This window comes from Protopterus annectens, chromosome 17.part0 (genome assembly GCF_019279795.1).
Source record: "Protopterus annectens isolate FY-2018-M chromosome 17.part0, PAN1.0, whole genome shotgun sequence".
Lineage (NCBI taxonomy): Eukaryota > Metazoa > Chordata > Ceratodontiformes > Protopteridae > Protopterus > Protopterus annectens.
The window spans coordinates 165,361,400-165,373,728 of NC_056751.1; the positions used below are offsets into that span (position 1 = coordinate 165,361,400).

The 12,329-nt window shown below is 39.9% G+C and overlaps 1 protein-coding gene across 1 annotated transcript in view; it reads right to left on the minus strand.

The window, feature by feature from the left end:
* Positions 1-11,363, minus strand: part of CCDC112 (coiled-coil domain containing 112) — a 1,199,833-nt gene extending 1,188,470 nt beyond the window's left edge. Inside the window, exon 1 of the mRNA XM_044059045.1 lies at positions 11,253-11,363. Coding sequence (XP_043914980.1) covers positions 11,253-11,363 — 111 coding nt within the window. The remainder of the gene's footprint in view (positions 1-11,252) is intronic.
* Positions 11,364-12,329: the final 966 nt, after the last annotated feature.

Consider the following 12,329-nt stretch of genomic DNA (forward strand, 5'->3'; position numbering starts at 1 on the left):
GGACAGATGGAGAAATGATGGCATCAGAACAGAAGCCAAAGTAGCTCCAATGGTTCATTGGTGTGTACTAAACTAACGGCCCTGGAGGCTTTACAAGCCTAGCCCATAGGATTACCTAGGCTTCGTGCCACCCGACCTTAGTCTCTACGTGCCTCTGTCGAGTAGAGCCACTGGAGTGATCCCCAGGGTTAATGTTCTATTTCCCATCCACTCATCAAGATTTCTCTTGAAGAGGGCCAGTGAGGTGCTCTGCTTGACATGTATGGGAAGTCTATTCCATAGCATGGGCAGTCTCTGGGTTATGAACCTGCCCCTCCAGCATGTTCTGTTGATTGTGGTAATGAGGTTGAGGTCTCTGGAGTGTGTGGTGCAGAGGAATTGGGATTTCTTTAGATGTAGCATTTCTAACAGAGCTGGGTCAGATATAACTTTATAAGTCAAGCAGAGATCGCCTCTAAGTAGGCGATATGAGACAAAGAATAGTTGGAGTTTTTTGTCTGTCCATATTGGACAAGTGTTTAAGGCCTAGGATCCTCTTTGTGAGGTACTTTTGCGGCCTCTCCAGTTGCTGCAGGTGTCTAGTGAGGTACATGCCAAATGGGGGCATTGAACTCAATGATTGGCCTAGTGAGGGAAGAGTAGAGGGAGTGAATGACCTCTTTCTTCCTGGATGCAAAACCCTTAGTAATGAGATATGGCACATAGAAGGACTTTCTGACCACAGTGGTAACGTGGTGGTCAAAAGAGAGGTTGCTGTCAACCAGTCTTCCCAGAACTCTTATAACACCTTCTGTGTTCAGTGGACTACCATCAATGTGGTAATTCAAGGGAACTGTTTTTTCCCAAGGGGGATGACGACACATTTTTTTGGCATTGAGCTTAAGGCCATGGTTCTGACATCAGTCGCTGGAGTCATTGAGGCCTTTCTCTAGGATGTCAACATCACTTGGGGAGCTAATAATCACTCCCAACTTGCATTCGTCTGTGAACTTTGCCAGCCAGACTCTATTCGTATTGGCCTGGACTTCAGAGAAGTAGATACCAAACAGGAGAGGACCCAGGACCGAACCCTGTGGGACTCCATGCGTGACTGGCCAGCAGTCTGACTTGGAGTCAGCTACTTTCACACTGTGGGTTCTATCTGTGAGCCAGTTTGCAACCGACCCAGTGATATAGGGGTTGAGGCTTAGTTTAGTAAGTTTTTCTAGGATTCCTGAGTGGGGAATAGTATCAAATGGACTGGTCAGATCAAGGTAGGCTGTATGAACCACCTTGCCTTCATCCACAGCTCTGGTGACTAACTCAAAGAAGTCGACCAAGTTGAGCAGGCATGATCTACCCTTCACAAAACCAAACTGTGTAGGATCCAGAATTTGGAGATTCCCTATATCCTTGTTTATTAGGTCCATTATGATGCGTTCCATTGCTTTGCATATCAGACTCATCAGGCTAATTGGGCGATAATTCCCGGTGTCTGTAGTAGCTCCTCCTTTGTGGAGAGGGATGACTGTAGCAGCACGCCATTTGGCAGGGACAAAGCCTGAGGTGAGGCTGTGACTGAACAAGGCACACAGGTGAGGTGCCAGTTCACTCTGTAGTTCATGAATAACACAGCCAGGGATATTGTCAGGTCCCATAGAAGCTGTATACTTGGCCTTGGACAGTGCTGTTTATAACCTGTGCAGCAGTAATACTGGGTGCCTGGCAATTTACTGGTATTGTGATTGGTCCTTGGGGGGGGGTAACGTTAGCACTGAATCTGTCGGCCAGTATATTGGCAATATATGTTGGATTGGTATAGGAGGTACCATTGTGCAGTAGCTCAGAGCAAATCTGGTTATTGCCGTGGAGATTCCTTACATAACTATAGAAGGCCCTGTGGTTGTCTTTGCCATCTGCTGCAATTCTGTTTTCATAGCTAGCTTTAGAGGATTTGAAGAGGGATCTCAACCTTTTGTTGAGGCTGATAAGGGAGTTTTTCCAGTCTTGGGACTTCGCCTTATTCCACATCAGTTTCCTCCTTCTGTTGTAGAGTTTGTTTATGGCAGGGGACCACCAGATTGGCTTCCTTTTTTTTTTTTTTGAGGAGAGCATCTTGGTTCTACTGGGTATGGCAAGATCCATGCATTTGTGTATGTGTTCGCACAATGCAGTGGTGTATGATTCGGCAATCATGCAACTGTTCTTCATTTGCATGGGTGCCGTGAAGTTAGCCACCTCTGTTTTTAGGAGCCCAAAGTTAGCGTCTGAGAAGTTTTTCATGGTGGTTACTTTGTGGAGGGGGGGGGTGTGGATTTACAAGGTGATTAGTTTGTGGTCGGATCTAACCAGGGAAGAGTTGACTATTGGTGTAGAACAATGGTCGCCTATGTTAGTAATGACCAGGTCACGGATGTTGCTACCTCTATTGGGGGTAAGAACGAACTGGTCCAGAACATTGGAATTAATGAATTCCATAAAGCATTGGGCAAGTTCATCGGTGCATGAGTAGTTTTCCCAGTTAATGGAGGGGTAGTGAAGTCGCCCAGTATGAGAGAGTTAGGCTGGACCCTAATATTCTCCAGGGTGCTTATAAACATGGAGTGTGAGTCTTGGGACATGGTTGGGAGCCTATAGCAGGCTAAGACTTGAACTGCTGACTCACCCAATGTTAGCTGCACCTGAAGTATCTCAGATGTGTTATGTTCGGCTACCAGTCTGGAGGTGTGCGCATCCTTTATGAATATGGAAACACCACTGCCTTTGGGGCTTCGGTCCAAGTTCTGGGGCCGAAAGGTGTGGAATGAGTTATACCCTGGTAGTGCAGGGGTGCTTTCAGCTGCCTTGAACCAGGTCTCTGTTACAACACAAATGTCAAGGTTCTCCATTTTAAGGAGTGCTTCAAGCAAGTGCATTTTGAGATTTAGACTTCTAGCGTTGAGCAGCATGACTCTCAGACTGCATTTGTTTGTAACTGTTATGGTGTAATACACATCAGTGCCGAGTCTTGAACCCAGGAGCCCGTACAACATAGTCAAAGCAATTACCATGATAAATTAAACAGTACTCGTATTATCTTAGCATGCTTAACACTAAAATAAAATTGTACGATTAAGACAATCTACGTGCCACTTTTTTCCTTCTTTAGTTGTAATTTGATTTTCACCAAAAAAAACTTGCATATTATTCAACCTGCAGGAAGTCACTTAAATAAAAAGGATCTCATGTGTCACAAATGAAAACAGGCTTTTATGCATAGTGAGCCCAGTCATGCAAAAAAATGGCTAACGTGATTTACCTTACAGGGTTAATTTACTTTTATTCATAATTGTTATTCCTCTGACCAGTGTTTTAATTCAATACATTATTTTAAGTTTACATTTTTAATAGTTTAAACTACACTGGGCTGTACATGATTCAAGGAACAGTTTAGCATCTAGTACATGTGCAAATGGAGTTGTCAATACAGTACAGATTAAATTTTAAGCCACAGATATGCTTCATCAGTTTGGGTTACTGACAAATACAATATACACTGAATTACTGCTTGTTAGCTGTTATGTACCATATGTTTATATGACTGCAAAACAAGTCCAACCAAAGACGAGACAAACCTGGATTTACTGCGAATGTCACAACTGCTCTTTAATACCTCTGCATTAATCTTTGAAAGCAATGCCAAAGATAATCAGGTGTAGCATTCTCAAACTTATAATAAAGAATTACCATACAATTTTTGCAGATTGGACTTGCTCCTGAGCCACGGGACACAAAAAAGCCTATAAATATTAAAAATAAACCACAATACAAAATCAACAACATATCTTATGTTACTATAAAATAACACTGCATCAGCTTATGTCTTACTCACTCCTAAAGTAATCCTGCATTACAGCAATACAACCAGATATGTTCATTATTGCTTAAATATATATTTAACAGTGCAAAGAAAAAAATCTTGTTCAGCAGTAACATGCCTACATAAAAGTCTTCTTAATCAAGACTATTTATCAGTTCCACAATAATGTATGAATGAGTGCATGAACCACATGCATCACCATTATTGTAGCAGGGATGTGCTACATCAAGTGCTGAAGTTTGCATTTATAAAGGTCTTAATCATACCATGACACTGTTACAGGTTCCAGAAACAAATGGTTTTACAGACCATCTCCATACCAGAAACAATAGAATGTCAGTTTTGAAAGATAAAGGGATTCAAGTATATTTTTATTAAATCATTTTTTTTGCCATGAAGTCTGTATTTTACTTGTCATTACACTGGAAACATTAATTGCTTTTTAAGATTTGGAGGCTCTTCATATCCAAGGTTAGCAGGCTATTATGATACAGAAGACTTACATTATCACCATTTCTGTCATTGGCAAGCTGACATCAGCCACTACCCATTCCATGTCAGCCAACTCAACTACTCAGGCTGGTACTCAAAGAGGTGTCATCTGTTATACAGTCAGTTATCACACCTAGGTCACTTCTTGCACAGTCAAGAATAAAAACCTCAATAACATGGAGCCAGCTTCAAAACATTTTTAAACACCTATGTTTCTGGTAATTTATTCTGTTTTGACACTTTTATACAATAATTCAAGACTTGATCTTAAATGAAAGGCATGCAAAGGGACAACTGGTGATGAGCTGACTGCAGATGACTGTCAGTGTTTTCTACAAAAGTGACACCTCTTCAAAAACAAAGGTCAGGAAAGGCACAAGATGCAAAACTAGTGCTAAATGCCTGTGTGCACTAGTCATGGAGGACCCTGCTGTCTCAAATGTGTGCATTTCTAACTGTGAACATGGTATACATTTGTTAAGCATGTAGTTGAGCTAGGTAAAGACTGTTTAACAAGTGTTCAGGTCATGGCTGAAAAACTAAGTACAGAATTGAGTTATAACCTATACTAAAAATACTCCACCTTGATGTGGTACATAGGCATACCACACCGGATAACAACTACTAAAAATAAATGTATGCACTTGTACAGTGTGACAAAAACAATTCTAGTACATGCGTATTATTAGACATGTGTGGGGACAATACAAGACTCCACTGGGGAAGACACTGGATCAGCAGGAAGACCCACTATCTAGGCACTCCTAAAAAATAGTCCTTCTACTCATCACTCAAAAACAGTAACATCAGCCCTGGCCAAATGTATTAATAAATGCACACACACAAATATATTGTGATGATTATGTATGCACCACATTTGGATGAACGATGATGGAATACAAAAAGAAGAAGAAAAATGCCAATGGTTGGACATGATACATGTTTTCCCACAGCCTTATACAAACTTAGCGATCTGGTCAGAAAAAAGCATTATCTGTCAGTCTATATACATATAATTTATTATTATTAATATAGACTTATGAACTGCCATTAACAAAAACAGAAAATAAAAACATCACCCTGTATAAATAACATTTAAACCGTATCTTTACTATCCAACACCCCTCTTGCCTTGCTATATGTCACAGAGTGTGGCACTAACATAAATACCAGTATTCAACAAGACAGCATAAAATATACAATAAAAACTATACTGAACAAACTTTATACGCATCTTGTCACCATACCTCTCAAGTGTACCTTATTATGAGAAATGTTCCTCATTTTGGATCTTAAAAAGCCCATGGTCCTCAAAGGTCCACATTGAAGGGGTCTGTCACACATTCAGTGTTGGGAACTTTTTTAACTGATACCCATGGCAAATAGTACTGAATGATATTAATTCATCAAAATTACATTTTATAAATTTAAAGAAGCATATTTTAACCATCCTGTGACCTTCCTAGTTGAAGTTACTAGTAACCTGTAAATAGGTGTTCCATATTTTGCCCATTTGTTCAACATTATGAGAAGCAGTGTTCCTCATGTTGGAGATTTAAGGTTGGGAGCTATGTTTCTGACCATCACTTCATGTCCATCTCCAAATATCTTATCGGAATACCATACAACACTAAAACAACACAGCGTCTGTAATGCAATTACAATTCTGTTAAACTTCATTACCTCTTAATCATATTAAGAAAATTACTACAACCAAGTGCACCTAAGCCATTATCGGTTAGTTGACATGATTGTCTTATGTATGCTGCCAGTGTCTCCACATCATTATTACTGCAAAGCACAGGCTCACTGTTTATTGTAATTCACATATAATAACAAGCACAAAGTGCTGGAAATTGCAACCAGATTCATCCCTATCCAGTCATGCCCTCTCTTTCATTCACTTTAAAAGGATGACAAGTCACAAGGACTTCTCAATTAAAAGTACCTGCTGATTTCTTGGAAACTATACTGCTCCGGTAAAACAAGCAGGCTTCTTTGAAAAAATCTGATGTGCCTATCTTTTAAAAATTCGAGTCGCTGGAAATCAGCATTTTTTCCACTTTCCTCACTTTTTGAGAGAAGGTCAAACAGAATTGATTAAGGTGGCCTGGGCACATGTGCAGGAAAGCAGAATATTTGGAAGAGAGAGGAAGAAGTAAGAGAAAACAAGGACATCTAGCAAAGAGATGGATGAACTGCATGAGAAAAGACCTGTGACAGTCATGTGTGACTGGTGAACATGGTAGGAGAGTGGCATTGAACTGGCAAAGGTGGTGACAGTTAATGTAACAATCCAACTCCATGTAGAAAACATGAAAAAGGGGGGTTGGTGATGATTAAGTTGTCATGGTGGTAAATGGCACTGTGCACATGTATTTGACCATGTCAAAGGTGCAAGAGTTACCCTCTGTCACAATACTACACACAGACGCCACTGGTTTGGTTGGGAAATGGGGAAGAGGCACCAATTTGTAAGTTTTCAATGACCCTCTGGAAAGATGCACCAGGAGGGGGCCAGTTGTATGAGCTGCAAAGTACACACTATAGCACACATACAGTGAGCAGAGCACAGTGTTACCCACTACAAGAGGGAAAGATGTCTGACAGCACAATACAGTAAACAATCTTCTTGCCAAGGTTGTTCATATCTTTATTATTACCTGTTGCAGTAATGGACTGGCATCTTCCAGTTCTGTCTGCTCATTGCAAAAGCAACAAGACATCTGCCATCCTGAACCTGATGGAGGTGTGATCCACAGTTAGATGAGCTGACAGGATCATGTTCAGATGATCCCACCTCCCAACCATCACCAAGCTTCAACATCATAGGCAGACACAGACCCTGGCCAGGGTGACCCTGAATTACCCCAGATAAGTGAGGCTGTTGTGATCAGGGTGCTGCCAGCACAGTTCAGAATATGAAGTCCCTCATGGCATGCATTTCTGATGTATTGCAATGGAGGCCAAAAGCCACTGACCAGGCTGTGTGCCCAAGATGAGAGAACAGCTGTACAACATGCAGCTGAAAATCAACAAGGTGTAAAAATGCTGAAAATGATGTGCAGTGAGGCATTAGGCAGTATCTCACTATGCATCCTTCATATGTAAAATTAAGAAGTCTTTCTATGCTGCTGAATATATTTTGCTTTTGAATGCCAGTGAAGTTATTTTCCTTATAGAAACCTACAGCCAGGTCTTCTTAGTCTGAAAGTCTAAATGTATTCTGTAATAAGATATGTAACAAATAAGGCAGTGACATCTATCTTCTTCCCAGGTGCTCTTTATCACCTACCCTTACTCTCCGTGTACCCTCAAGATTCCTTTATTCATGACTGGAACACATCTGTGCTCTGACGAGTTACATTATCCCTCTTCTACACCATATCTGTTCTGTTTGCATTAATATTGCACTGCACCATAATTAGCCACATAAGGTCAATGAACTGTTTGCTATTCACTTCTACATGCCCAAGTTATATGTACCACTACCAACACGGTACCTTTCTAGGTAAGCTGTTGGTGGCCCAGCTTACTTTAAGTATTTTTTTTGTGTTTTTTCACCACCTATTATGTAAAAATGACAAGCTTATGCAGAATATATGTCATCGATGTGTTCATAGTAATAATTAAAACAGGTGCCCAAGCTTTGCTTCATATCAGTCATTTGTACAGTTTCTTGTTCTGTATTCTTTCACGCGATCACCTTCTCACACTGCTCAGATTGGTTATATTCTGTTCTCTGTGAAAATCCGTCTCCCAAACTACAGTTTGGAGGAAGGTTTTTAAAACCACACATTTGTCATTGTACTGCACAAGACGTGTATCATTAAGAACAATATTTCTCAGAAATCATAGACTAGTTTATTTTATTTTCCGCCTCCAGCAAATAAGAACTGGATGTAGTTAATTTTACAATTGGTGTACTACATCTGGAAAAGTGAGGAGTGTCATTCAAAACGTTTGATCTCTTGTACTTCTAGCTTTTCGGATTACATTACAGCAGAAAAAATATATTTTTTGCACGCATGTCATATATCTAAACAGAACTAAGCATGAACTGACTGCCTCCTATTTTTGTGTGTCTGTCTAGCAAATGAAAAGAACTACATATGAACTCTATGCTTCTAAATGAACCACAACTTTTTTATCACAAAGAAGGGAAAAAGAAGGCACCCATATGTGGAGCTACCTGAAGAGAACAGCAAATGCTGAAAATAGGTGTCTGTTTGATAATACCAATGTCCAAATGAATAATACCTAGCTAGTTAACCACCCTGTTACACTGCTCCTCTAGTGCTCTTCTAGAAGGATGCAATAAAGATTTTAATGTAGCCTATTTGGAGGTTCTGCTCACATATCTCCAGTGAAATAAATGCATTTCTTCTTCTCCAAGATGTCGTGACCTTGAAGGTAATACATTTAAAGTCTGAGGGCTGGGGCAGACCGCAAATTGGGGATGAAACCCCCCAACACACACACACAAAAAACATATGATTTAAATCATTACGTTATTAGATATACTGTAATGATAAGCTTGTCTATAGCAGGGTGAATGCAACATGCTACCTTCAGTAAGTGGTAGTGCAACATGGATGAGAAGATTGGGAGATAGATTTGTGAGGTACTCACAATTTGGGAACCTTCACACAGAGAGTTTTGGGTTGTCAAGAAGATACTGGTATTATGCATGTAAGTAAATGCAATATACTTATTTATTTACTGAAACCAACAACTGGCAAATATCTTGGTAATTAAATTATTCTGAGTATAGTAATCTGACTTTTAACAGTACAGTATTAGACAAAGAGAGAGAGAGGGAAAAACGATAGCAACCTGCCACCATCTTTAAATCTGCTCTTGGATTCCCTACTTCAATTCCTTGCAGTCTATATGAAGTACATTATCTATTAATACAATGTTTTTATGAAGTGTTTAACTTTAAGGAGGCACATTTCCACCTCATCTCAAGAGCAGTCCAGTGAAATGCTAAGAATTTCTGTAGCAGACACTTGATGGTTGACTGATCCTAAATTTCCCTGACACTGTATAAAACCTTCACAATGCCTCTGTAATATGCCTAGTAAACAACACAGACTCTTCTGAAAAAGAACTAAAGTGTGTTTTTCTTTTAATCCTTTCCCAGATACCTATACAGGGGAGACGGAAGGTCAAGTGCACAGTATCCTCTCCATTACAAAGTACAGACAGTTGCATTTCTAAATTGCAATGTACTCTTTTGGCATGCTTGTGCCTAATATTTCTGCATGACCTTTATGTAACACTGTTGCATGCATCAATTACAATATGCTAACACTATTATACAGTTCACTGTTTTCAGACATTACAGGTTAATACAAAATATTTTTACTCAGTCAACTTTCAGTTGAGGCTGGGAGCTCTGCCACAGGCAAACAGTAATCTAGGGATGCCAGCAGACCATCCATACCTGAAAATACATATGTGAAGGTATACACAAGAATTGCAGTGTCATTGCACGCCAAACATTGTGTGTGTTTGGGGAGGGGGGGGGGATAAAGGTAGATATAATGAAAAGGCCTTTCTACTGTCAGAAAAGTGTCATGTCTGGAAGCCACACTCACCTATTATGGTTTTGAACTTTGAGAAAAGGCACTAGGATTCAAATGATAACAGATGGTAGGAAGTAAAGTAAAGTACAACTAAATAATAAAAGACAGTAGTCAGGGACTTGGGGACACATAGACAGTAATCCAGCCTTTTACCATCACATGTCTACAGTAGTGAGGAAATCATGCTATGTTGTGCAACTAATAAACAACAGTACGGCATCTAGGTCCAAGGAAGTCATTGTTCCACTGTATTCACCATTCATCAGACCTATCATTGAGTACAATGCGCTCTTTGGTATGTATCTAACCAGGCATATCTAACAATTGGAACATCCACAGGGTGTTCTTAACTAAAAGAATACAGGGAGCAAGTAACATGTTCTACTCAGAACACCTCAAAGCCCTCTCCTTGCATTCTGTCTCCCACAGACTACTGAAGGGAGATCTATGCCTGGTATACAAGGCATCGTCAAACCCCAGTCTGATGGATCTCCTGCATATCTGTAAAACAAACAGCACCAGAATTACCCATTCTAGACTTAAACCTTGCCTGTGATATAAATGGTAACTGCTGGAGAGACAGGGATGTATTCCAGAGACTACCCCTTCTCTGGAACAGGCTCCCCATCCGTGTGAAACATAGCTCCTCCCTAACTCAATTAAAGTGTAACAATTGGATAGGAAACAGGAAATTCATCCCTGGTTTGGCACCCATGCCTCTAATGCACACAGGCAGCCTGTAAAATTATTCATCACCTAGGCCCCTGCTTAAACTTATCAAGGGTAACAGAACTTGTCAGATATTTGGGATGCATGACTAGGCTTAAAAAGGCCATTGTGGTCGTTAGCCTAGTAAACACATATGAACCTATAATTTGAGCCCTTATTCATGATTCTAATGTAAAGAGGTTGAGTGATCTGTGTGTGTGTGGGGGGGGTATCTGGGGAAAACTCGTAAAGCCGGAAACCGAAACACAAATCTGCCAGTTTAGTATTTAGTTATTGGTATACGCTGCTACAAAGTTTAACGTTGTACTACTGGTCTGATTCTCCCCATCTCCACTTCAAAACTGAATACAACACTGCTCTGGTATCAGTATCGCCCTTAAAAGAGGAAATTGTATCTGGGGAGAGTGCTTGCATGCACAATTAATGAATAAAAGGGCAGCAGCAATGACCACGTAGTGCGCACTCTGGGAAATAACTCTTCTATTATACATCCCATTGTTTTGAGTTGTAACAAAATGAAGCATGTTCTCAAATTTGTAGAGTACAAAAACGACTAACTAGAAAAAAGACACTATTGTGCGAGTGTTACTTTCTGATCATACCTGCCATGTGGTATCACTGGACGCTACTGCTGTTGTTAGGGTAGCCATGTTTCTACAAAAACAATATACTTTATTTCTCCAGCACCCTCTTCTTAACAACACGTAAAACATAAGTTATATACACGTGATAAATTAATGCTCTTTTGGCGTCCTCATTACAATAGACCACATCTTACATCTTCATTACACATCCAATTGTAGTCATTGATGACTTTTGTTTTGGTAACCTACAAACAAGTGGAAATGACGATTCCGGAAATCCGGGTGTTTTCGTATTCTCAAGAAACATGGCGGAAGTTGAAAGTGAAGAAAGTGGAAAAAATGCTGATTTCCAGCGACTCGAATTTTTAAAAGATAGACACATCAGATTTTTTCAAAGAAGTCTGCTTGTTTTACCGGAGCAGTATAGTTCCCAAGAAACCAGCAGGTATTTTTAATTGAGAAGTCCTTGTGACTTGTCATCCTTTAAAAGTGAATGAAAGAGAGGCGTGGTTGGATAGGGATGAGGAATCTGGCTGCAATTTCCAGCACTTTGTGCTTGTTATTATGTATGCATTGCATTAAACGGTGAGTCTATGCTTTGCAGTAATGATGACGTGGAGACATTGGCAGCATACATAAGACAATCAAATCAAGTAACTGATAACGGTTTAGGTGCACTTGGTTGTGGTAATTTTCGTAGTATGATTAAGAGGTAATGAAGTTTAACAGAATTGTAATTGCATTACATACGCTGTGTTGTTTTAGAGTTGTATGGTATTCCGATAAGATATTTGGAGATGGACATGAAGTGATGGTCACAAACATACCAACCTTAAATCTCCAAAATGAGTAACACTGCTTCTCATAATGTTGAACAAATGGACAAAATGTGGAGCACCTATTTGCAGGTTACTAGTAACTTCAACTAGGAAGGTCATAGGATGGTTAAAATATGCTTCTTTAAATTTATAACATGTAATTTTGATGAATTAATGCCATTCAGTACTATTTGCCATGGGTATCGGTTAAAAAAGTTCCCAACATTGAATGTGTGACAGACCACTTCAGTGTGGACCTTTAGGGACCATGGGCATT